This window comes from Manacus vitellinus, unplaced genomic scaffold (genome assembly GCF_001715985.3).
Source record: "Manacus vitellinus isolate BGI_N305 unplaced genomic scaffold, ASM171598v3 scaffold_31_pilon, whole genome shotgun sequence".
In the NCBI taxonomy this organism is placed as follows: domain Eukaryota; kingdom Metazoa; phylum Chordata; class Aves; order Passeriformes; family Pipridae; genus Manacus; species Manacus vitellinus.
Genome location: NW_021940379.1, coordinates 3,325,255 through 3,350,277, shown reverse-complemented (window position 1 = coordinate 3,350,277; position 25,023 = coordinate 3,325,255). Strand labels below are relative to the sequence as shown.

General features: G+C 47.2%; 1 protein-coding gene and 2 long non-coding RNA genes across 4 annotated transcripts; 1 reads left to right on the top strand and 2 right to left on the bottom strand.

Annotated features, from left to right (window-relative positions):
- Positions 1–3: 3 nt before the first annotated feature.
- LOC108640330 lies at positions 4–4,942 on the bottom strand. The gene is made up of 3 exons (XR_001921095.3): positions 4,879–4,942; positions 522–648; positions 4–108 (listed from the first exon to the last, which is right to left on the bottom strand). It is a non-coding gene; the product is annotated as an uncharacterized LOC108640330 (long non-coding RNA).
- Positions 4,943–7,307: 2,365 nt separating this feature from the next.
- ANAPC5 (anaphase promoting complex subunit 5) lies at positions 7,308–19,160 on the bottom strand. The gene is made up of 15 exons (XM_008926667.3): positions 19,055–19,160; positions 18,487–18,682; positions 17,431–17,497; positions 16,564–16,665; positions 15,251–15,441; positions 14,329–14,410; positions 13,534–13,623; positions 12,455–12,636; positions 11,849–11,984; positions 11,567–11,641; positions 10,657–10,778; positions 9,426–9,533; positions 8,773–8,920; positions 8,015–8,177; positions 7,308–7,649 (listed from the first exon to the last, which is right to left on the bottom strand). The coding sequence occupies exons 1-15, from the start codon at positions 19,152–19,154 to the stop codon at positions 7,435–7,437; spliced, it is 1,977 nt and encodes a 658-aa protein (XP_008924915.2). The 5' UTR covers positions 19,155–19,160; the 3' UTR covers positions 7,308–7,434.
- Positions 19,161–20,353: 1,193 nt separating this feature from the next.
- On the top strand, positions 20,354–24,343 carry LOC108640327. 2 transcript variants are annotated; one of them, XR_001921092.1, is made up of 3 exons: positions 20,354–20,525; positions 21,193–21,289; positions 22,906–24,343. It is a non-coding gene; the product is annotated as an uncharacterized LOC108640327 (long non-coding RNA). The 2 variants fall into 2 exon arrangements; XR_001921093.1 differs by lacking the exon at positions 22,906–24,343 and adding an exon at positions 22,067–22,358.
- Positions 24,344–25,023: the final 680 nt, after the last annotated feature.

Genomic DNA, 25,023 nt, shown 5'->3' with positions numbered 1-25,023 from the left:
CCTCCGGCACGGCAGAGGGGCCGCGGGGCGGGCGAGATCCCGGGGACACGTGGCGGTGTGGGGTGGGCGACGGCCTCATCCTGGCCATGCTGCCACGGGGAGGTGTCCCTGCAAACACAGGGTGGGTCAGCCAGGCTTCCCTGGAAAGCAGGATTTCCTCCCACCGGTCATTGCTCTACAGATTGATTTATTCCGTCCGTGGAGAATGGTAAAGCCAGGGGCAGTGGCACACGATGGCACTGGGGATGTGCACCCACCCTGCCACGGAGCAGACCCCAGGCTGGAGACAGCCTCAGCCCCAAGGCTGCTGCCACTGCTCCTTCCACCCTTTTTATTTAAACACTTCCAGGAAATAATAATTCCATCATTTCCACTACAGAAATACCCCAAGGTGTTATTTTACAGCTTGCACTGCAGTGGCATAAATATTGTTGAGTTCCCTACTTTAGTGCTCGGAGCGGGCGCATCTCTGCCAAACATCCCCCAAAGGAAGCAGTTCAGGGGCACAGGGACCCACTTACCAACCATGGGGTGCAGGATCACCCCCCCAGCTCACTCCCTCTTCCCACAGCTTGTCATTGTCAGTGATTTCTCTTCCTCGCCCCGGGTTCCCTTATGGCCTTCTGTGCAAAACTTAGGTCCCTGGACCTTGAGATAAATGAGAAAACTGTTAGCAACAAAGAATTAAAAAAATCAAATAATGAAATAATAATTTTAAAAGGGGGAAAAATTGTCTTAATTGACACGTGCTGCAGCAGCCAGGGCAGTTCGATGGGCGATTGGCTGTAAACCATCACCCTTCCCTGCTGCAACACTGGTGCTGTTTTTAATTTCTAGGTTAACAAGTTGCCGCAGAAAGAAGAGAAAAAAAATATCCTGAAACAACCAGCCCTGAAGCAGGAACAGGGTCTGAGGCGTTTTTCTGCCTGGTTCCCACACCTCGACGAGGCGGCCGGTTAAAATTAGCTCCACTCATCTCCATTGAAGTTTCCGTGATGCACCCGCACCACAACCACTGTGAATCAGCCCAGCAGAAATTATGGGTCAAGTACAGAAATCAAATCGTCTCCCCCGTCCTCGAGGCTTCACAATGGCCTAATTGCTGTTTTCAACACCAGTCTATAAACCGGAGCCTTTTTGCCCGAGTGGGATCGGCCTGGAGCTAAAGCCAACCCGGCACTGCTTGGCTGCTTCGAGGCATGGAGAAGCACAGGGATGGGGAGGCTATAAATAAGCCAACAAACAGCAACAAGGACAAACTATTTCAGAAACGCCGCATTTGGTGGGGCTGAATCCGCTCCTGGACGGGGTTTTGCTGGATGAGAGAGCCGGGAGTCACCAGCCAAGCCAAATTCCCCCTCGGCGCTGCTGGCAGCCCACGGCAGCGTGTTTTAATGCACTCCCAAATGGATTAAAACAAACAGGCAGGCCCCCCCATTCATCCTGAATCCACAGGGATGCATCTCAAGGCCAGTTGCCATTTGCCTGGCTTGCTGTGGGCACCTCTCCAGCGGGCACATATAAATAGCTGCCCCTGAAGCCGGAGCCGATCCCGAATGCTGTGCCCTGTACCCTCACCGGGCACCGCGGCCGCACCAAAAAAGGCAGCTCATCAGGGCAGCCCCAGGATGAAGCCATCCCAGGAACATCACTGGCAGCAGTACCGGTCCCCAGCAGTGGCACAGCACTGCTAGGCATCCCATCCTGCCCCCCAAGCATCCAAATTTCCAAGGATTCCTGCTAAACTTTGCCAGGCTACAGCAAAATTGAGTTATGAAGTCTTGTCACACTTAAGAGCTGAGCGTGTCCTGGCTGGCGGGAGTTAATTGGCTTGACCAGGATAAACATATCAAGTCTGATTAATTCAAGCAGGCTTCCCCAGGCTCTGTAAACAGGCTAAAAGTCATCCAAGCCCCATCGTAACGTTGGCTGGAGTGGAAAATCTGAGGGGTTTTCCCTTTGCATGTGTGCAGAGGGTCAGAGGACAGAGTTTTGCAGACACTGTCCTGTGAGATGACACCTTCCCCAGGAGAAACCCAAAAGTGGGGTCACACTGTTGAACACAGCCCTGTTATCCTTAATAAGCACATCAGGAGGCTGAGGAAGAGGAGGTGGAGGAAAACAACCGTATTCCCAGCCAGAGGGAAAAGTAAAGTAGCTGGGATGGGGGGGGAATAAATCCAAACAGGGGAAATACAGCCTGGAGGGTCTGGCTTCACCAACCCATCCGGGTCCTTGCCTGGGGAAAAGCAGCACATTCTGGTATGAACTCCAGCAGATCCTTATGTAAAAGGGAGCAGCACATGCCCACAAAATCCTCAGGAAATATAACAGCCTGGTGTATAGGAATGATTTATCGGCACAGCTCTTGGCTGCAATCCATATATAACCCATAGCGGCTGCAGCAGGATTATCGAAGCAATCAGTCTCGCATCTAATTCAGCAAGGAGAGGGATATTAAAATGAAAAGAGGTCTGTGAAGCCCTGGCAGCAGCTCTGCCTCTTGCTCAGTGCCCACGTGGCTTAAGCGGAAATGAATGGGAGTGAAATCGGCCCCCACGAGAGTGAAGTGATTCCACAGCCCCCTCGGGCCGCCCCAGCTCTGCTGTGAGCGCTTGCTCTCTGCCTGGATCCTGCCTGCTTCCTGCTGGGATGCAGCCACCCCCGGATGGGAACACGCCGACTGATTTTGGGGGAGTGCAGAGGATGACACCTTGCAGCCAGCACGAGATTTAAATGGGAACACATGGATGCCTCAGCCTGCCCTTCCCTCCCTGGAGCTGCTTCTCTACCCACATGCAGGGCAGGCGAAGGGATGGTGCTGCCACGCACTCGCCTTCCCCCCTCCACGTGCTTCCCTGTGGCAAGGCCAGACACAGTGTCAGGATCAGACCCTCCCAAGGCAGTAAGATGTGGTGGCAGCTCAGCAGTGACACCTCCATCCATCCTTCCTTGGGGGTCAGCTCCCACACTGCAAAACAAGCTGCTCACAAAACTGAACTCAAACCTCCTAAACCAGAGCGGATTTTATTCACAGAGGATCCTCCCCTGCTGCCACTGAAGGTCTGTGGTTAAAAGCCAACTGGGGCCAGCCTGGGGCAGTTATTGGTCTCCCTGGGCTGAGTCCAGTGGCTATTTTGCTTTCCCTGGTCACGGTCAGCGGTGGAAGTGCCCGTGCCAGGAGTGGTGTCATCTGCAGCAATGGGGGCATCGATCACACTTTCCCTTCCTACGGGTGAGTGCAGACCTTGCCAGAAATATATTAGTCACTGTAGTATACAAAGACCATATGCACCCCCACCTGACTTTTAATGGGAAAAAAATCTCTCAGCTGCTTCTCTAGAAGTCAGAGGACACCCAAAATTATGAGATACTGGAAACAGGCACCAGGCCCTATCTACACTCAGCCCCTGTGCAGAAGCAGAGAAGCTTTTCATCATCCCTGGGGCAAACAGAAGAGCCTCTTGTGCTGCCTGGCTCATCCAACACCAGGGAAAGAACTGGGGAAAAAATGCAAAGCCAGGCTGGGAGCATTGTAGTGGGGTGAAACCCAGAGGCAGGTTTCAATAGGAGTCACAAAAACATCTTTACCAAGATTTTTTATAATCTTGAGGATTAAGGAATATATAATGAGTATCCCAAGACAAGAGTAAGCTCCAGACATTGCATTTGAGCACAGGCTGGGATGAGCTCAGGCCACCACCATCAGCTTGTCCAGCATTGTCAAACGGCTCCCGGCTTTCCTGGGAACATCAGCTCCAGCCTGCAATGGCCACAAGAGAGGAAAGGAGAGCAGCTCTGCACTTTCTGAATGCCACTTAAAAGACATTAGGGCCGAGCTGAAAGCAAAGCCTCCTCCAAATTACCTTCCTGGAACAGGGCTGATCCATCAGACACCCCTCGTGGCACACTCAGGTATGGGCTTCTGGGGTTTGTTGGCTATTTTTCCCAAAACAAAGTGCTGATGGAAAGGGGCCAGGAGAAGGACAGGGCTCCTTCTCCCAGGAGAAGGGCTGTCTCTCCAGTTGGGGCCATGAAGGGGAACTCCAGTGCCCACAGCTACCACACACCCTCTCCCCAGCACGGTCCCCCTGGCCCCGAGGACCACCTAGTCCTGTCCCCAGGGCTGGTTTCTGCCCCTGTAGCATTTCACAGCCACACAAACAGCCCGCAGTTCCATCACACCAGCTTCCTGTGGTCATCTCACTTCTGCTTTTGGTCTTTACTGTCACCTCCATGCTCCTGATGCTCCGTGCCGTGCACGTGGCCACAGGGCTGCATCCCACCTCCTATCCACACTCGGTCACTCGCAGCAACCCAACCTGTGGCTGTTTCTAACGAGACCTGTCCCTTGTACGCAGTTGCTCCACCAGCTACATCTTCTGGCCTCTCATTTGCCCCTTGACCTTAAAAATTCCCCCCTTTTCCCAACCCCGTGGCCTATCTTTCCCTGGCACCCCTGGTCCCAGCGCTCAGCCCCCCGCGGGCAGGAGCCCCATGGGGTCTGTGGGACACCCCGCCCTGTCCCATCCCCGCTCCCGGGATGCCGCCGGGTCCCGCGGCGCGTGTCGGGGCCGGCGGGAGCGGGATGTGTGCGGGGCCGGGGCGGCCACGGCGCAGCTCGTGGGAGCGGATGGGGAAATGACAGCCCGAGTGCCCGCACAGGCCGGCCCCGAATCCGCGGGGAGCCCCGCCGAGGCGATGCCGCTTGCCGCTCGCAGCCCAGCTCCACCCCGGCTCCATCCCCGGCTCCCCGCTCCGTCCCCGGCTCCATCCCGGCCCCGCCCGCACGGTCCCTTCCGGGCGCGGCTTTGTCTCCGCGGCCGCATCCCCCGCGCGGGCCCGCCCGGCCTCCCCGCCCGCTCCCGCAGCACCGACCTGGCGGGACGCGCCGCTCCGCCGGCGGGAGCGGCCCCGCGACCCCGCAGACCCCGCAGCCCTGGGCCGGAGCGCGGCCGCCCGGTGCCGCCTTCGCTTTCAGTTCCGCTCCGCGGCGGCAGCGAGGAGAGGGAAGGAGGGAGAAGAGGGAGGGAGCGATGGAAGGAGGGAGGGAGGGAGGGGCCCCGCTCCGCCCCGGGAAGGGCAGGTTTCCCCCCCGGGCAGCCGCATCCTGTCCGCCCACCCCCCGCAAGCCACTCTTGGGGTGGGTTTTGTTCTTTCGTTTACGCATAATTATTATTTTCCGGTTTTATCCCCCCTCGGGCCGCGCTGCCCCGCCTCGCCTCCCCGCGGGATGCAGCGCGGAGCTCCCGCGGTCCCGCTCCCGCTGCGGGCTCCCCTGTCCTGCCTCGGGGACACGAACCCCGCTATCCCTCGCCGCCCCTTCCCTCTCCGCGTCTCGCGCGTTTCCAGAGGCTGGGTGCGAACTGGGTTACCTGTGCCAGCTCTCCCGGACCTTCGCTGAGCGGTTTCCCAAATCATCACCTGAAGGGGAGCTTTGGAAACCAGTTGTTTGGGAATGTCACAGCTGCCACTGCCAGGCCATTGCCCCCACCAAACACAGCCCCCACACGGGTTGCAGCTCTGCAGTGGTGGGACAGAACCCTTTATAACACCCCGGCTTGCACTAGCCCTGGGGAAACAGCCCTTACTTTGTCCATGCAAATTACTTGGCTTTTCTTCTGGAGCACGATCCCATCCAGCACCATTCCTGTGCAGAGCTCACCTGTGTTTTTCAGATGGACTCTGCTTTTCATGAAGCAACAGCTTCAGCCTCGAGTAGATGTGAAAGCCACAGCTGGCCAAACCCTCTTCCTCTTTTTGCTTTGAGACCTGTTTGTGGGCACCACTTTGACACTGTAAAAGCTCCCGGAGCAGAGCCAGGCTCCCATGCCAGCTTCCTTGATAAACGCTGCTATTTTGACCAGCATCTTGAAAGCCACTCTAGAAATCAAGCTTATGCACTTGCTGTAACATAGTAGGTGCTCCAAACATTTTAAAGACTGAACCCCTTGACAGTGATTAAAACATAGCTGAGAAGGGACAAGCCACCAACACCAGCATTCCCACAAAGCTGGGTTCCTCTTTGCTGTTGGGAAGTCACTGTTTTAAAATCAAGGCCCCGATGATCTGCCAACAGCCACGATGCAGCACTAATTAGCAGGATGTGTAAACTAACTCTGGACTACCCTTGTCTCAACCACTTCTCTTTTCCTCCTTACCTGGCAGGGCTCCAGCAAACCCAGGTTTAGGTCTGGTCTTGCTTTCTCTTGCTGACAATGCCACAGTTAAATCTATTGCTTTCAGGCAGGGGATCTCCAGGTGTTAAATGATGTTCAGCTTTTATACAGTCACAGGGTGACTGGCACACCCCTCCCCAAGGTTCACTTACAAGAGGTTTACACTCACAAAAGTGCAATCCCATCTGCCCTGAAATCCCACAATACAGTCAACAGGAAATTTTCTTCCAAAGTGAGCATCTAATTGCTAGAAGACAACGTCAGCACATTGGCTATTCAGTTACAGAATCATGGAATGGTTTGGGTTAGAAGGGCTCTTAAGACTATCTTGTTCCAACATGTCCACTGCCATGGGCAGGGACACCTTCTACTATCCCAGGTTGCTCCAAGCTCCTGTCCAACCTGGCCTTGGACACTTCCAGGGATGGGACAGCCACAGCTTCTCTGGGCAACCTGTGCCAGGGCCTCACCACCCTCATAGGGAAGAATTTCTTCCTAATATCCCATCTAACCCTGCCCTCTGGCAGTGGGAAGCCATTCCCCCTTGTCCTGTCACTTCATGGCATTGTCCAAAGTCTCTCTCCAGTTTCCTGTGGGCCCCTTCACCCATAAAAGCAGAGCAGGTGAATGATACACAGCACTGAGGGGAGAACACACAAATTAAAAACATTTCAGCAGAGCTGGGGCTTTTTTTTCTCTGCACAAGGACACGTGTAACCACAGCCCCGGGACTTTGCACCGTTACACCTCTGACTGAACCCTTCTGGCAGCTCCATCTGTTTCTACAGCATGAACAGTGACTGCAGACAGGTTAAAAGCAAGGACATGTTTTAAATCAGACTCCCCATTCCACACCACTTAAAAGGAGCACAAAGGAGCTTTGCTTCCACTTCTCACTATTTTTTGTGCCCCAGTCTTCATAAAGCCAGCACTGATTCTGGAAATGTCACTACTAAGAACAAACACTGTTTTTTATCATGACTGTGCTACCCCCCTCAGCATGCTTATAACACAGTCAAGAGGGGCTTTTCTCTTTTCTCCCCATTCAATTCTTAATTTCAAGTGCAGAATAAAAAGGAAATGGGTTGAAAGCAACACTTGCCCTTGTCACTACAAACAAAACACAGGTTTGTTCAGTGCCAGACCATGATTTATTGGCAGTTATTCCGAAACACGGATGATTGAATATAATAAAGATGTTTGTAAAAAAAAACCCCAAACCCAGAAAAACAAACAAGTCTCATCTTGAAATGCATCATTTGAAGGAATTGATTAAGGGGACACCGTGTGCTGGCAGTTCCTGGTGCAACTGCCGGAACAACATGGCACATTTGTTCCTTTCCTGGGTCTTGCCGAGGGTGTGGAACAGCCGGGCCTGGAAGTAGAGAACGTCTCTGAGCTGCTCTTTGCAGTCCACCTTGGCAAAGTAAGTCTTGGCTTCATTCAGGTTCAAGATGGCAGATTCTAAAGCTGTGGGCAAAAGGGGGACAGGTATTTAAGACAATATCACAATAACAACTCCAAGCAATGGAGCTCAATTCTAAGGAGCCCAATTATAAATTCCTCAGCTTTTCAAAACCACTGGTGTCTTAGCAACATGGTCTTCTAGCTGGTTTCTGTTATTCAGCCTTTGCTGCAAAATATGGTGTGAAAGTGTGCAGACAAACAAGGTTCCAGCATAAACAACTGGTGAATAACTAATTCCAACTTAATTTTGTATCTGCTAACCAGGTAACACACTTTTTTAATGGTAATGGTGTAGCAGGACACCAGTATCAACACTGGCTTGCGCTTCTGAGCACAGTTTCAGTGAGGAGAATTACCCTTCACACTACCTTCAATCTTCTTTTGTGGAGAGTAGGAAGCTGCAGAAGCCACCTGACATTTGGCCACCAAGAACATGGCACAGCCTTTGTCCAGGACAGCTCCGTGGGCCAAGATGGGTTCTATTGCCATGTGCAGGATATTCAGGGCTTGTTCAGGAATGCCAAGGATCAGCTGGAAGAGAAATACTTGCTGGTGTCATACTGGAATCCACTGGTAGGAGCTTCTTCAGGGAAGTCACATCTGTTTCTAATAATACAATGCACTACAGACAAGGGTGTAGGACAATTATTATTCTTTTTGTCAACTTTTCCCCCCACAATTCTCTTTCAGATTAAACTTGTCAGCAGAAATGAGCTGCTATCTGAAATGATTGGGAATGGCTTCTCCACTGAGTCAGTGCTGACAGCCACATCTCTCAGAATAAACAATATAACTCAACTCATTGCCAGCATTATTTTTAATACACGAGGCAACCCGAACTCCTTGAAAGCCAGAATACCAGCATAAAAAATAACCAAAGAAATTAAGGCAGGACAAATTTATGCTGCTTAATTATATGCAATAACTATACCTTTCAGTGATACACACAAAACTCAACTTTTATTAACTTCCTCGAAAGCTTTTACGTTCCAAGTACGCTTCTTGAGAATCAATCATTTAATTCCAACAAGGCTGTGTTCTTAAATCTCACAGGAGTAAAAACAGCATCCAGAACCCTGGAATAAATGTTACCCTACAGCCCTGTGAAAACACAAATCAGACTTACCTGGGAGAAAGCCAAGTTGAGCACAGTTTCAGAAGCCAAGTACTGCAGGCTGTACTCCCGAGCCAGGGCGAGGGCCTGCAGCAGCACAGGCAGGGCTATGGTGTGACACGAAGATCTCCAGTACAGCTCTGCTATTGACAGCAGCACCCTGACAAAACAGAGGGAAGGAATTACAAACATTGCTGAAAGCTTGTTTCCCAAGGAATTTTTCCATCCGTAACAGTATTGGTTTTATTATTAATTACATTACTGCACATACTATAAACTTAAATTACACCCCTAAGAGGAAATGCCACTGAGATACAAGAGATTAAACAACACTGTAACTACTCTGAAGGTTTGCACTAAGGTACAACCACACACATATTACTATTTCCTATTTATTTTAGATGCAGTGTTTCCTTTTTCCATAAATCTTTGTGGAATTTGAAGTTGACCACCTTTTAGTTTACATTTTAAATATATGTAGGTTTCAATGCCACAATATTTTGAGGATTCCTCCATAGCATGATTAATAACTGAAATGATTCTGTAATCTCAAAATCACAGCAGGTAATCTGAAGACTAGTGAAGTCTGAACACAGACAAATTGAAATGGCTGATTCTAATCACTGCAAAGTGGCTTTAATACTCTGAAAATGAAACATTCTTACCTAATCACCATCTCGGTGTTCTTGGTTTTCTGGCAGTGGATCAACAATTTCTGCAGAAGTTTGTGTGCCTCTGACATTTGATTTTGGGCTTTCAATACAATGGCTTTTCTGCCGTGGTAGAAAGAAAACATCGCTCTGTTTTTGTATTTTAGATACAATTCTGCTCTTCAGGACATGGTAAAACAGGTCTCTATTTTGTGACCCCTGTTTCTTGTAACTGCAGACTGGCACCTTGACAAAATGCACGCCTGGTACACACACAGGCAGGAGCAAAAACAGATCTCTCTGGTGCCAACTGGACAACTCCCAGACAGAAAGGATCAAACTCATAAAACTGCTTTAGATAGAAACCAGGGATTGCCAAAAACAAAGGCCAAAAAGGCAGCAGAAGTGGGAGGCCATGCAAGCTAGAAAGCACAAGTCATTATCTGTGAGAAAAACAGGTATGAGGTAAAGCAGCTAAAATTGGCTTGAGGTAACAAGGATATGGAGCAACAGGAAAACACAAGAATAGGGAAGTCAGGGCCAACTGCACGGCAGCAGGGGATGGTACAAACACCCTGAACCAGACAGTGAGCAGAATATTTAAAGATCAGGGAATTCATGATCAGTCCAATTCCAGAAGGACAAGCATCAGGTCCCACAGCTTGAATACTGATCTCCTGGCTGACTGGCACTGGCTGCTTTTACGTGTTTTGCCTCATTGAAAATCAAGAAGGAATTGCTTTAAACAGTCAGTTGGTTTTCATACTCACCAAATGAGTTTTAACTCTATTTTTAACACGTCATTCTCATTTAGAAACAAGAACCCATTAAGGTGAGAGAAAAAAAAAATCACGTTGTTCTATTTTGTGAAAACCAGGGCACAGAGGGAGATGCTCAAGGCCTGAGCTCCTTCCCCAGCTATTTGACATAAAAATCTGCTATGTGCTCAGGTCTGAGTACAGCTACCACAGCAGATTTTAAATTGTTTTCACAACAGATCTACAACTCTAGAATAACAGCAACTTCAGCTATTCCTGTTCTTAAAATGTCCAGAGAAGCAAGAAGAAATTATTATTGCAGGACATGCTCTAAGAGAATAAGCCCTACAGGTTAGACAGCATATGACTGTATTAGTTCTGGAAAGGGAAAAACATGTAAGCACACATGACTGCCAGCAATCATTCTGCTAAATTCATTATCTTCACAGGACACACCTGCAAGTGTATGAAGATCCATGACTTCTTACCTGTACACACCTTCAATGCTGTTAAGTGCTGTAATTCCTGCTACAAGAGAATCTGCTATGTGATATCTGCCATCGTTCATGGCTCGCTCAAACTGTATTTTCTGATCAAACAGCATCCAAAGCTAAACAAAGAACATCCAGGAACAAGTTTTAGAAGTTGTGCCTGCTCGTTTTCTCATCCCAAGGCAGAATTTACTTTTTCTTTTCCCCTGTGGGTATTTATGTCTAGACACACCAACTCCACTGTCCAATTATTGGATTTACTAAATTACTGTCCTTGACAGAAATGCTCAGGTCTGGATTAATGTTTCAATATGGAAGCTCACCTACTTGACTGCATTTGAAGTAAAAAGGCTCTTCTAAATCATTACTAATGCTTTGATTTGTTCTGTGGTGAAAACAGAAGGACCAGACTATATTTACTGGGATCTTAAACACCCCAATGTAAATCCTGTAGTACAGGCTCCTGTAGTAATGTGTTTTCCAGAGTCACACAAAACCCAGCCCATTAGCCTATTCTCTCAGTTATTTCTGGATTGTAATATATCAAAATAAGGAGCACTAATTAGACAGAACTTCGAAGCTCCAAATCAATGCAGAGCATTTAATTCCTATATGTGCTCATGAAGCAGATGTATATTCCTCTGTTAATGAAATTTCTATTTAAACAGCTTTATCTTAGGAGGCTGCAATGGGAGAAATGTCTCACCAGTTTGAAAACAACAGAGGCAGCTTTTCCACAGTTTTGTAGAAAAGCTGATGCTGCACAGCCTCCCACAAGGACAGGAGCCAAGGGAAATGAGAAAATGTATAGCCCAAGGCATACAGAGGAAGAATTCTGGAGCAATGGGATTCAGATCCTACTGTATAATAGTTACATAACTTACAGGCTAAATTATGAAGATTCTACCTGTGCATGCTGACTGTTGGGAGGGAATCTTTCCTTCAGGTGTTTCAGTATTTCAGCAGCAGCTGCAAAGTACCCCTGGAACACAGAACAACACTTTGATTAATGGGCACCACTCCCCTCCCTTTCAACACAACCCTCAGGGAAACAACTTGCCAAGCAAACACCCTGCATTGTCTTTGCCCACAATGCAGACATTAAAGGCCAAATCTTGCACTCTCTGTCAGCAACACCCACAGCTCCTCTCACCAGATGACATTTTGTGCAAGTAGCCCCAGAACTCACCTGCTCTGCGTGGAGCTCAGCCAGGTGACACAACACCACAGCAAAGGACTCGGTGTTGTTCTGCTGCACGCCCACGTTCACAGCCTCCAGACTGTTCATGCTCAGCAGTGTTTGGGCTTGTTGAAGTGCCATGGTGCTTGTGCAAGAGAAACAGCTTTTAGTTTTCAAGGAGTAAACAACCACCGTTTTTAATCTACAGTTTTGTTATGACAACAGGCTGCATTTTCTGGTGAGTCAGGGGCCTTGGGAAGAAGGAAAACTTGTAAAACAACTGCTATCCAGGGATTCTGGACTGTGCAGGCACATCAAGTACTACAGACTGAAAGCTGCAGACAGTCTAAGCAAAAAGATTCTGAAAAGGGGGGCTAAGGAAAAATTTATGATCTATTTGCCACTAGTAAATGGAAACTCAATCTTTTCTTCAGCACAAGTTTTAAAGCAACACAAGAGAATGGAAATAATTGCACTGAACCTGTACTGAATCAGAGTCTGATTGCTTCATTTTAGTGCAGTGCAGAGACACAGACACTTGTTACACCTATATAAGTGCATTATGTGCTAACAAGTGCAGTGAGGTAACCAAGGGGTTCCAAACAACCCAAATACCTGCGGCCATATAATCTCCAAATGGCTGTTTTCTGTGCTGTGCTGATGTCAATGAGCTCTGACAGGCTGTGCTTCCAATGCAGCAGATCAGAATCTTTTAAGGCATCCATTAGTTTGTTGGCAGCCTTTCCTGCAAAAGCTCTTTGCTGAACCAAGGACTGTATTCCCAAGGAAGCAAGATACTGGGAAGAAGGAAAAAAACCCATACCAACAGCATTGAAAGACAACACAGCACACCAGGCTTGCAAATCACACTGGAGCAGAGTTCTAAACTAATAAAAAAATCCCCAAAAGACGTGAGGTTACTCAGCACAGACAAAGGAACACTGCTCCAGGCACTTCTTTAAATACCCACTTATGCACACCCACACATATGTGAATGTCATTTTGTTGGATGTAAAAGGTAATTTCCACTCCCCCACACAGAAATCTTACAGAGGAGGACAGGATCAGTACCTGGATTTCTCCAGTGATGGAACAGCTGTGAAAACACAGAGCCTTCCCTCCCCTTCCCCACCAAGCAGCCACATCTGTTCTCATCTCCCAAAACCAGCAGTTTAGTCCATTTTAGAACAATTCTCTTAACAAAGTAATCACAGATTTGGGAAAGACAGAACTAAACATTGACAGCCAACAGATTTAGGGCACAAACCACCAAAGGGGAAGGCAGGCTTGGAAGATTTCACAGCTGGGACAAGTAAACATGTGTTCAAAGCCCTGCCAGAGGCATCAGCACTGGGTTTCAGAGAAGGTAGAGGAATAAGAACCTCCTCAGAGCACCACATTGTGCCAAAATGGTGCCTGGGGCCAGTAGCCACAGAGTTTTTCTGCTTGAAAAATAAAAAAATTTAGGAGGAAAAGCAGTGCTCTGGCATTAAAGCAACTGAACTCTGCTTTGTTAACATGAAGAGCAAAACTCGCAGAAACAGCCACATTTTGGGGTGTTAAAATAGATTTGTTGGAATTCAGTTACATATTTTGAACAGACCAGCCACAAACCCCAAATCTCTAATCACACACTCCCATCACCACATGGGTTTCTCCCAGAATGAAGTTAAGGACGGAGGAAATGGACTCACTGGCAACCCAAAGTGTAAAGATTTGTTCACAGAGTGCTCCAGCAGGACACAGCTATCGAAGATCTTCTGCTCCAGGATGTACAACCAGCTCTAGCAAGGGAAAAAATTAAAATCTCGTTGCAAATAGCCAATGGCTGCAGCACCTTTAGCTTGGCTTACTTGTTACAGAATGCACAAAATCTCACTGGAAATACAAACAACTTCAGAATTAATGATTCTGAGGAAACTTCACTAAATGCTGCACAGCAAAATACATCAGAAGTGCAGGGTGGGACACTGGTGTGGCAGCAGCCAATGCTAGAGAGTCAGTGATGCACAGAAATCCCACTGTTCTGGTAACTGTGGAGTGCAGTACCTCAGGAGTTTGTACCATTGATGCCAATTCATTATAATGTTGATTACAGGGAAAAAACATAGAGAAATCCAAGTCTTTCCCTCTAATTTTTGTTTGCTCAAAAGGCAGCTGGTTACTCTTTGAGAACTCAACAGACAGGAAGAAGGAAGCTTATGAAAGACTTTGTCTGTTTAAAACATCTAAGACTAAACTTGGAGCTCAATATTGAGATCTCTGGGGTCACAACTCCTGTTTAAGAAATTAATCCCGAGCTGCAACAAAGCCATCCCACGACCCTGAAGTTTGCTGCCCTGGGTGCCCCACCTGCCAGAAACAATGTCACCCCACTGCTGAACAGCCAAATTACTGATGCCCTGGGTGAGATCCTGCTATAAGAGAAGTTCTGCAACAGTTCCCTGAGCAGAATGACTCAATCCCCCCTATTTCAGGGCAGCTCTCACCAGGCAGTGCTGCAAGCAGACATGGTCGTTGGACTCCTGGGCAATCCGAATGGCTTCCTGGAGGGCAAGTTCAGCCTGCTGGCTGTGAGCAAACAGAGGGAGAACAGTTAGAATTCCCACAATGCTTAAGATACAGCATTCTGAGACAGAGGAACATTGATCTAAATTATGCATATGGCACTCAGAAGATAACTCTGATTTAACAGACTGCTGAGAAGGCCTGTGTTTTCCTCCTGGCACTCAGCAACACATTCTACTTGTGAGGCCAAAATGCCAACTGGAACCCCTATGTGGGCTTTCAAACCCTATACATGCCAATGTGCCAAGTTATTGTTTGAACAGGGGTTGCATTTAGTATCTGTGTAGAAATTGTTGTTGCTCTCAATTTTGCAGTGCCCTTCCCCTCTCCACTCCTTTCACATGATGCCTCCAGGCAGCAATCAATAAATGCAAACCATACATGGAGATGGGAAGGCCAGCTTTATCAACAAAATAAATGCCACTCCTATGGCATTTTTAAAAGCTCAGATGGCTTTTTTTTAATTATGCTTTTTTCCAGATCGTCAGCTCTATGTTGACTCAAATGTTAACAGAAAACCAACCACAATTCCTTGAGAATATGGCTGAAAATAGGCATCCATGTCCACTGAGGTCATGGAAATGCAGTGACTGAGAACTTAAACACCCAGGAAACAGGGACAGGACACAGACAAATGTCAGCTCTTAGATGGTTCAGTTCTTATGGAAACCAAACAAGCGTCAAAATAGAAACAAACCGAGATCCCAAGAAAATCCCGACCCAACTGTTGAACCAGAGAAAGCCCCTTTTCCTAAAGGGATTTTCGGAAGGAAAGGGGTGTGTGTGAGCACTCTGAGGTGCCCCAGGATGGCCGTGAGCTGTGTGGCACAGGGCAGCCCTCACTAGTGGCCGAAGCGGCAGTGCAGGGCCGCCAGGTTGAGGGCAGCGTAGCGCAGGCTCCGCCCGTATCCCTCGTCCCCGTTGCTCTTGCTCTCTGCTCCCGTCAGGATCAGCCGGTCAAAGTAGTGGAGGAGGCTGTGTGTGGAACTGAAGACATCCTTCACTCTGAGACTGTTCAAGTAGCTTAAATAATGCTAAAAAAAAATGGAGAAAACCCAGCTTTAACGATACAGACGTTCAAACACAGTTTGTGTTTATAATTACTGTCTATTTTCTTACCGAGAAAGGTTGGTCAGCACCTGCAGCCATGAAATGCTGCATGGCCAGAAAGCTGCAGCAACACTGATACTACCTGTGCAGAATTTCTGGATAAAACTGGACAATTTCTTGGGCAAAACTGGTTGTTGTCCCTAACAGTTGGTGTCCCATAGGCCAAGATCTGGCAGTCAGAACGATCCCACCCAGTTTGAGATCTCTGCATAGGCAGAATCACAAAAGTAGAATCCCTGCATTTATGTGTAATGTGAAAGGGGAAATGGAGGCACAACTCCCACTGTGTCTGCACTCAAGATACTTAGAAACATCAGCACTGCTTCCAAATGCTGTGCAGACAGAAAGGAAATGTTAAAATTGTGTTTTCTTTTTGGCTTTGAGACCCAGGCAGGGCAATTCCTTTATGTGAGACAAGATAACATTGGAGAGGACTTATGGAGTTGTGAAGTCCAGCCCAGGACTATGGCAGCCCTTTCAAGGATACATGTCCAAACAGGAGCAAAAAATCCTGTCTGCTTCAGCCCAGGGAGGAAGAGTTAGAAAGGAAAGCAGGAAAGAGTTGACTGGGAACTCATGGAATTTGCTCAAGAACAAGCTGTTCAGGAACAAGGCAAGTGCTCACAGCACAGGTCTGGAAACAACCCTCAGTGGGAATTGTCTGGGTTTTCTGTATAAATTATTATTAAGCACAGATATTGCACTTAATATTGATTTTTAAACTGTGGGAATATGAGGCCTGAAATTCCTTAGAAAATGTGGGAAAGAGAAGTAAGTTTTAGGTTTAGTTAAACAAGAGTGCACTCAGTCCCACCAAAATTAAGAGGCTTATATCTGTGCATGAAGCCAGACATGCAGGGAAGCTTAATTAAGGTTTCTGTGCCTTCAGGAGTTTCAGTCTGAATTACTAAACATTTACATGCAACTTGCTCACATTTTTATCATCTGCTTATATTTCAATAGAGAATAAATTGCTCCCAAATAATCCCAGCCTAGAGATAAGAAATCCCTTTACAACCATTTTGGATAAAGAAAATGGTACTTACTGCTTCAGCAATGTCTGGATTAAATTTTAACAAGTTGTTCAATTCTTTTTGTAAAGATGCTGGAGTAAGAGCCTTTGTCTCATCATTCTTTAATAAAGAAGCCTGGAATAAAATTTGAAAAGTAAGATACGTAACTCCATCAAGAGGGTTATAAATGCATTGTGATACAGGACTGTCAGGTTGTTATCTGCTTGGAGAGAACATTAAAGGAGCTTTTGTAACAGCTCTGTCTACTGTGACACTGAAACATCAGTGTCAGTTTTATTCTGTATTAAATTATAGTGTTCACTTTCCAGAGATCAGAGAGACCAAGTCACACAAAAGCTTTTTCAAAGGACTGTTTAAAGGTACTTAAAAGAATTCTGGTGAAATTTCCCCTTGAATAATTAACACAACATATTTCTCACTGGAATTACATGTATCTTCTCACAAAAAAAAATTCAGGAAAATAAATACAACTGAATTCAGAGTTTGCTTTGGCAAGTAGTTCAATTAATAAAAAAATTGCAATAATCCAGTAACTAGAATAAGCATTACTGAATACTGATTTCCTGACATTTGTGCCCATGTGTATTTCTGCTCCATTTTGTATTTACCAGCTGGAATAATCAACAAAACTGCACATTTCACAGACATCAGATCTGAGGCGAGCAGGGAGAGCGGAAGGACCTTCCCAGAACCAAATATCAGCATATGGTGATGTCTAGATAAAACACTCTGAGCCCCAAGTGCTCACACTGAGCAACAACATGCAAGATATCAACAAATCTTTTACAGATTTAACATCGTGTCTGACACTGTGGATAAAAGTCAAGGTGAAATTCATGTTATGGAACATTTACCCCACTTTATTCAGAATTAATATACCTGCTGAGACAGAAAATACTCTGCTTGCTTCTGGGAAAGAGGACCACTGCAGGATATCTCTTCTTCCCTGGTAAGAAACGCTCTGGTTACAAACAGGGGCGAGGAAATAGAATAAGGAAAATACACTTTATCAGATACTCCACAGTTTTTGCTTTATAAAGTTTTATGAGATATTAAAGCTCAAAGCAGGACTGAAAACTGAGAAAACTTAACGAAGAGTAAAATTTACTGCATCAAAGCCAGCAATCCAAATGATTTCACACAGTTTAATTGTAATCTTCAACCTGCAGAAACCATAGTAGACAGGAACTTTATCCTAAATACACCCTAAAAAACCCTAAAGGAAAAGAGAGAGAGATGATTTGGGGTTGGCACATTCAACTGAATTTGCCCTGTTTTTCCTTTCTTCTGCAGATTGTCCCAGTGAAATGAAGTGGCACTTTGGCCACACGCATCACTCCAGAAAACAGCTGTTCTGCCAGAAGTTTATCCCATGGGAAAACAGTAAGTAGAGCACCCAGTCAGACCCCAAAGCTGCTGTCTGACTGCTGCTGCAGCAACTCCTGCACAAGCACAGGTTTATACAAAGACAGTTTAGAAAGTACATTTTAAATGTATGGATACAGAAAATACTTTTAGGATTATTCTTATACTTCTTTAGCAGGTGAAAACTCTCAATATTTGCTTCTTTTTGAGGTAAAGAGAGTGAGTTCTTTTATTAGGAGAGGGGTGGAGAGGAAAGCCAAAAACATTAAGCTCAACTTCTCCTTACTGAGCAAGCTTTCCTAGCTGGAAGTGACCCTCCAACAGCTTCAGCACATGACAACCAGGGGAGTCAAGCAGCAGTGGGGAAATTGTGGGCAGCAACTGCCCTTCAGCCCGTGATTCCTCAAGTGAGGATGAGGCACTGCCACCTTCCATGAGCCACTGACAACAGCTACCACATGGTGGCACTAAGAAGTAGCCACACACCTCAGCCCGGGTTTAGGAGGCTTTAAAAAAATCCAGGATTGATTTCTTTAGGAGGCAGAAAAGGTTTTAGTGTGAATATATCACCTTAATGGTCCGTCGAGTTCTTCCTTCTCCATTTTCCCATCCAGCTCCTCTGGATTTGTGAGTTCCATGTCACTCTCATCAGCTCCACTCTTCTTCTCATCCCTTTGGAAGTACTGCTGAAGGGCTGTGTAAAGTTTATAGACCTGGCTGAAAGAGAGTTTGTTGTATGCCAGGATCATGTGGCGCAGGAACAGACCTGGAAAGGGAAACACCATGACCGAGAGCTTAAACCACATCGTTTCATTTCTCATTTAACAGAAATTAATGAGAAATTTCATAGAAATTAATGAGCCTCATCACAGCCTACCAAGTGATAAAACTCATTTTTTCCAAGGTGTAAATCTGGTCTTAATTTTGGTGCAAATCTCACAAATTATCTGATCACAGAAAAATTGTTAAAATCAGTAACAGCCTGACAATATGCAAAATTATTGTTAAAGATGAAACACCTGAGCAAGAGAAAAATCTTACACCTCCCCAAAAAGAAAAGCAAAGCTGTATTCTGACGAAACTACAGCAACTATAGTGATATCACAGCAAAAATAATTTATGGATAGCAATTATTTACCTACTACACTTGTTTTATGAACTTCTGGCTCTGTTCCTGTAAATGAGTCTGAAAGGTCATCAAAAAACTGCTCCATATCTTTCAGTTCTCCTTCTACCATAAGTTTTAACCTAAACAGGGAGAGAGAACAGCATTTTTTTTTAGGGTATTCATATAGACATCAAATAAAATACTCTCCTGTTTCAGGCATAAATGAGTAAACACAGACAGAACCAAGTGGTAACTCATTCACTGGGGCCAGAAGGTTTTTATACTCGTGAGACAAATATTCAATAATAATAGTGATAATTATAAAAATAATGATGATTATAATAATAAGTAATTTTTCCCTTTTAAAATAGCTATTTTAATAAAAATAATAATTAGAAAATATGGCTACTGTAACAGAACAAATAGGAACCCAAAATTTTTTAAATTTTTTTTAATTTTAAAAATTTAAAACCTTTGATCAGATTTTTGGAACTGTTGCTGCTTCAGCGAGTTATGTGTGAGAACAGACCTCCTGTACCATAGCAACTTTAAACCTGGTGCCTTCCACGTCTGGTTTGTACCTTTCAGAATCTGCTGATGAGACGTAAGAGAAGTGCAGGAGCACAGTTTTGCCCCCAAAGCGTGACTTTTAAAACTGGACGTTTGCACGTTTCGGAGCAGTTTTTCGGTGTCAGGGCCGACACGGACAGAGCGGAGGATGTTCCAAACGCGGCCCCGGCACTCTCCCCGCCAACGCCCGGCCCCCGCCCGAGGCGGTTTCCGCACTTGATGTGGGACGGCTGCGAGCTGCGGGCAGCACTCCTCGAGGCGCGCGGCAGCCGCGAACAGCGCCATGTCGGACCCTGCGGAGCACAGCGACATTGTCGCGACAACAGGGCCACGACACCACGGCTCCCCCCCACGCTCCCTTCCGCCCCAGGCCCGCCCGACCTGCAGCAGCTGCAGCAGGTCATTTGCGGTTGAGGCGGCGGCGCTCCAGGCAGGCCGAGCTGGCGCGCCGGCGCGGCCAGCTCGCTGAGGAGCACGAGCAGGGCCATCTTGTGCGGGGTGGACCCAGTCGCGGACGCCGAACACGTTCGCTGTTGCACGGACGCGTTGCTTCAGATGGGGTTGAAGTACAGGCTCTCGTGCACGCTCGCCTGCGGCGCGGGGGACCGCGGGGTCCGGGCGCCACCGCCCCGTCGCCCGGAGACGCGCGCGCCCCGCCCCGCCGCCCAATCGCGCCGCCGCTGCCGGCGCGCGCGCGACCGCCGTGGCCAATTCGGAGGGGCGAAGGGGAGGGGAGGAATGGGGGGAGCTGTGCGACGGCACCGGGGGGACGGTCCGGCGCTCTGAGCGCGGGAGAGACGTTCCGGGGAGAGAAGTGGCCGGGGAGAGAAGGCCTCGAGGCGTCGCCCTGGGGCTCCTTCCCCAGGGCTGCCCCGGGCTGTGGGGAGCCATGGGACGGGCTCTGAAGAGCTCTGGGACGGGCTGTGGAGAGGTATGGCCACAGGCTGTGGGGAGCCGTGACCACGGGCTGTGGAGAGCAGTGGCCATGGGCTGTGAGGAGCCGTGGCCATGGGCTGTGAGGAGCCGTGGCCGTGGGCTGTGGGGAACCGTGGCCATGGGCTGTGGGGTGGCCACAGCCCATCAGGAGTGACTGTGCACTGGAACAGGCTGCCTGGAGAGGGTGTGGAGGGGAGTGTCCTTGCAGAGAACGACTTGGGGGTGATGGGTGATGGAAGACTCAATGTGAGCTGGCAGTGAGCAACTGAATCCTGGGATACAACAAGTGGATGTGGCACTTTGCAATATGGCTGAGTTTACAAGGTGGTGAAAAGTCACAGGTTGGACTTGATGATCTTTGAGGTCTTTTCCAGCTGTAATGACTCAGTGATTCTGTGACTACCAGAGATGGCCACACTTGTACCAGGTGAGGCAGAGGTGACCACAGGCAGTGGCTTGGTGGGGCTACTGCCAATTTTAGGAGCTCTCTAAACACAGACACAGAGTCTGAGTTTAGAACAGAAACATTGTTTGTTCTACACAGGGTGCAAGATGGAGTTTTCCAGAAATCAAGCGCCCCAAGGAGTAAAAAGTTACATCTTTTATACAGTAAAATTTACATGAACCTGCCTCTCCAATACATATTCTCTCTGCTCTGACAGGAGTGTTTCCATGTTACAGATGGAGAACACCACGGAGTGAATTCACCCCTGTTTGGATTTGCAAGTTAATTGTGATGCAACAAAGACGTTTCCACACGTAAGTTTTTATTTTCTCAATAAGTTGTTTAAAGTACTTCATTAAGGCATTGTATTCCCAAAGAAAATACTCCAATTATTATAATAGTTCTCATTTTTGTAAGTGAGAGCAAAACAAAACTCAATGTTATTATACATCTGCATGTCCCCGGGGATTTCGTTGCTCTGCTCCTGATTCATGCCTGGGGGTGGTGAGAGGGGGAGGAGGAGGCAAATCAAGCGGGGAGTAATTTTCTAGAATACATTTACATTTAAGAAACTTAACATTGTAGTTAGTTGCTGCTGGCGTAATTAATGATCGTTTCCCAGCCCTCAATGAACTCATTGAACTATGTCTGAATATGAAACCAGGGAAGTAACTCCAGCTATTATGTTACAAAGGTCAATTTGCTGACATTTCCTGAAAATAAAGCACGATGGCTTTGGGTGGAAACACGGAACTGGTGGCGTGGCTGGGCAAGGAGGGGAGGGAGATGAGATAAAGGCTGGCCTGCAGCAGCTTGTGCAGAGCTGGGAGGAGAAAGGAAATGGCAAACATCTGGTTCTGATGTTTCTGTGCAAGGCTCTGAAGCTGAAGTGTGAACTCTGCTGACAATCCTTCAGTGCGTGGTACAAAGAACACTCAAAATACACTTTTAAAGTCTATTTAAATGAGCTCAAACGCCTAAAAACCAGCCCTCCAAATTCCAAATAAGCAATGAGAGATGATGTTGGTTACATTAAATTCAAGATTAGGTAACAGAGTTGAAAAAGTCATCTTTTATCTTACCTAAAATAGCCCCTGAGTAACATCCCTGAGCTCCTCAAGCAGGAAATGGCCTCTGTCTGGGATTGGGGATCCTTCCATTTCTGTGCTGAACCTGTTGAACCAAGTCTCTGCAGCCTGAAAACCTTGTCACAGGTAGTTGCACAGTGCTGTGTGTCTCTGGTAGAAAAAGTGAATATCATAATGACAAAGTGAAAACTATAATGAGAAAGCCAGTTGTATCCTGGGTTGCATCCAAAGGAGTGTGGCCAGCAGGTCGAGGGGGGGATTCTGCCTCTCTGCTCTGCTCCTGTGAGGCACCACCTGCAGTGCTGTGTCCAGCAGCGAGGCCAGAGGAGGCCACCAAGGTGATCAGAGGGCTGGAGCAGCTCTGCTGGGAGGAAAGGCTGAGGGAATTGGGATTGTTCAGCCTGAAGAAGAGAAGGCTCTGGAGTGACCTAATTGTGGCCTTCCAGTACCTGAAGGGAGCTACAAGAAAGATGAAGAGAGACTTTTGACAAGACCTGGAGTGACAGGACAAAGGGGAATGACTTCAGACTGACAGAGAGTTTGGTTAGATTAGATGTTAGGAAAAAATCTTCCCTGTGAGGGTGGGGAGGCCCTGGCAAAGATTGCCCAGAAAAGCTGTGGCTGCCCCATCCCTGGAAGTCTTCAAGGCCAGGTTGGACGGGGCTTGGAGCAACCTGGGATAGTGGAAGGTGTCCCATCCACTAGAGGGGTTTGGAACTAAATGGTCTTTAAGGTCCCTTCCAACCCAAACCATTCTGTGATTCTGTGACTCCTCTTGTGGGCGTTAACATCCAACCTGAAATTAAGTTTGTCTTTTTTAACTTTACTCTAAAATTTTGCAGATTGTTAAATTAAGCCCAAATTAACATTCCTGGGAGGAATCCCTTCTGCACCTCTCTCTCTGGTGATGTGTAAAACCACGGGGGATTACGGAGCTGCAGCGAGGCACCGCCACTTGTTACTTGGTGACAGAAGTAAGTGGGACATCTTGCAGTAATAGATTGAAATCTTTTAATGCTGCTTTGGCACGACCCAGAAGGCTCAGTGAGGGCAAGTCTTTTATTAATAGAACCTCTCCAAGTGCTCCTTTTCACCCACGGAGTAGCCGGCGGAGTCAAAGATCCTCGTTTAAAGACCACCGACGTGGTTACAATTTAGGCAAAAGCAGTAAAAGTGATCTCAAATCACATGTTAAGAATATGATTCATCAAGATCTGCCCAAATTAAGGCAGGAGTGGCAGGTGCAGCTGCCAGCACAGTCACCAGATCTCAGCTCTGTCAGGCCCACGTTACTCCCTAAAACATCTGTGCTTGGGAGGATTGTTTTTTGGCAAGTCCTTAACAGACAGAAAGGGAAAATGTTGGGGTTTGCTTGGTTTGGATCATCTGTGGGGCAGCTTTTACCCTGTTACAGTGACTGCATGGAGCTCTTATGCTTTAATGTAAGATTATTAACAAAAATATGTGTATAGTTTGGCAGTTCAAGGCGAATCCGAATAGACAGAGTTTAGATGACACAGAAGTTTTTAAAACCAAACTCCACTGATATTTCTGAAGGTGTCTTCAAGCAATCTCTTGCATGAGAAATGTGGGGAGTGTGCCATATCTTGTTCCAACATTGTATTCACAAGGCTTTTCTATTTTTTCAGTTGCTTTGACTAAAATTGCAAGCTATTATTGGAAAAAAATGACATTTTTATTAAGCCATGTGTGAAAGTTCAGAGCACATCTAAAGCTTGTTGAGGAGCATAAGGATTTCCAAAAAAAGGTGACCTGATTTTGAAATAAAACATGGTGTCAGTGCAAATCCAGAAGTTGGACTGTGTGAGGTACCTGCTCCTACTCCTAAAGCTGCCAGGACTGTGTCCTTCACGTGGCAATTACACACTGATTTTTTTTGACTCAGTTCTTGTATCTGACTTGCTCCAAAAATAGATCCTTTCTGCAGAAATCAGCAGACTGTATCCAACTCTTTGTAGGGGTAAATTTGATTTGTGGGCCATTTTTATTTTCAGCCACTTTTGTCTGTTCCTCTTTTTGGCAAAGGCCTGCCTTGCTCTTGGCCCTGTATGTTCTTATGTAAAGCTTTCCCAAAGCCTTGGTGGGGTTTGTACTGCTGGGGTTTCTTTAATGTAATCTTCTGGTTAAAAGCTTTTTGTTCCTACAGCCTATGGTTATTATTTTTATATATATCCCATTCACAGCCTAGGGAAAAAAAATAATGGCATCTAGAAGCTCACTGGAAGTGGATTTTTGAATAATAAACCTTCTTTTCTCGTATTTAAAGATTATCACCAAAGGGCTTGGTAGAATAAAACTGAAAGAGGTGGATTTAGGTTAGATGTTGAGAGGAAGTTCCTTACTCAGAGGGTGGGGAGGCCCTGGCACAGGTTGCCCAGAGAGGCTGTGGCTGCCCCATCCCTGGAAGTGTCCAAGGCCAGGTTGGACAGGGCTTGGAGCAACTGTGATATAGGGGAAGGTCATTAGGATTGGAAGGAACATCTGGATGTCATCCAGTCCAACCCCCCTGCCAAGGAAGGGTCACCTGGAGCAGGTGACACAGGAACATGTCCAAGTGGGTTTGGAATGTCTCCAGAGAGGGAGAATCCGCGCCCTCCCTGGGCAGCTCCAGGGTTCTGCCACCGTCCATGGAAAGAAGTTCTTCCTCATGTTGAGGTGGAACTTGTGTTTCAGTTTATGACCATTGCTCCTCATCCTGTCACTGGGCACCACTGGAAAGGGTTTGGCACCATCCTCTGACACCCCTTGGAGGTATTTATATGGATTGCTGGGATCCCCCCTCAGCCTTCTCCAGACTAACCAGGCCCAGCTTCCCCAGTCTCTCCTCCTAAGGGAGATGCTCCAGTCCCTTCAGCATCTCTGTGGCCTCTGCTGGACCCTTTCCAGCAGAAACTTGTCTCATCCTGAGGAGCCCAGAACTGGACACAGCACTCCAGGAG

Coding starts and splice junctions, on each gene's coding strand:
- ANAPC5 (XM_008926667.3), bottom strand. CDS start 19,154: ATGGTAGAAGGAGAACTGAAAGATATGGAGCAGTTTTTTGATGACCTT. Junction 11,985..12,454: donor TGGAGATTATATGGCCGCAG/GTATTTGGGTTG, acceptor CTCTTGCACAAG/CACCATGGCACTTCAACAAG. Junction 11,642..11,848: donor CTGAGCTCCACGCAGAGCAG/GTGAGTTCTGGG, acceptor TCTGTGTTCCAG/GGGTACTTTGCAGCTGCTGC.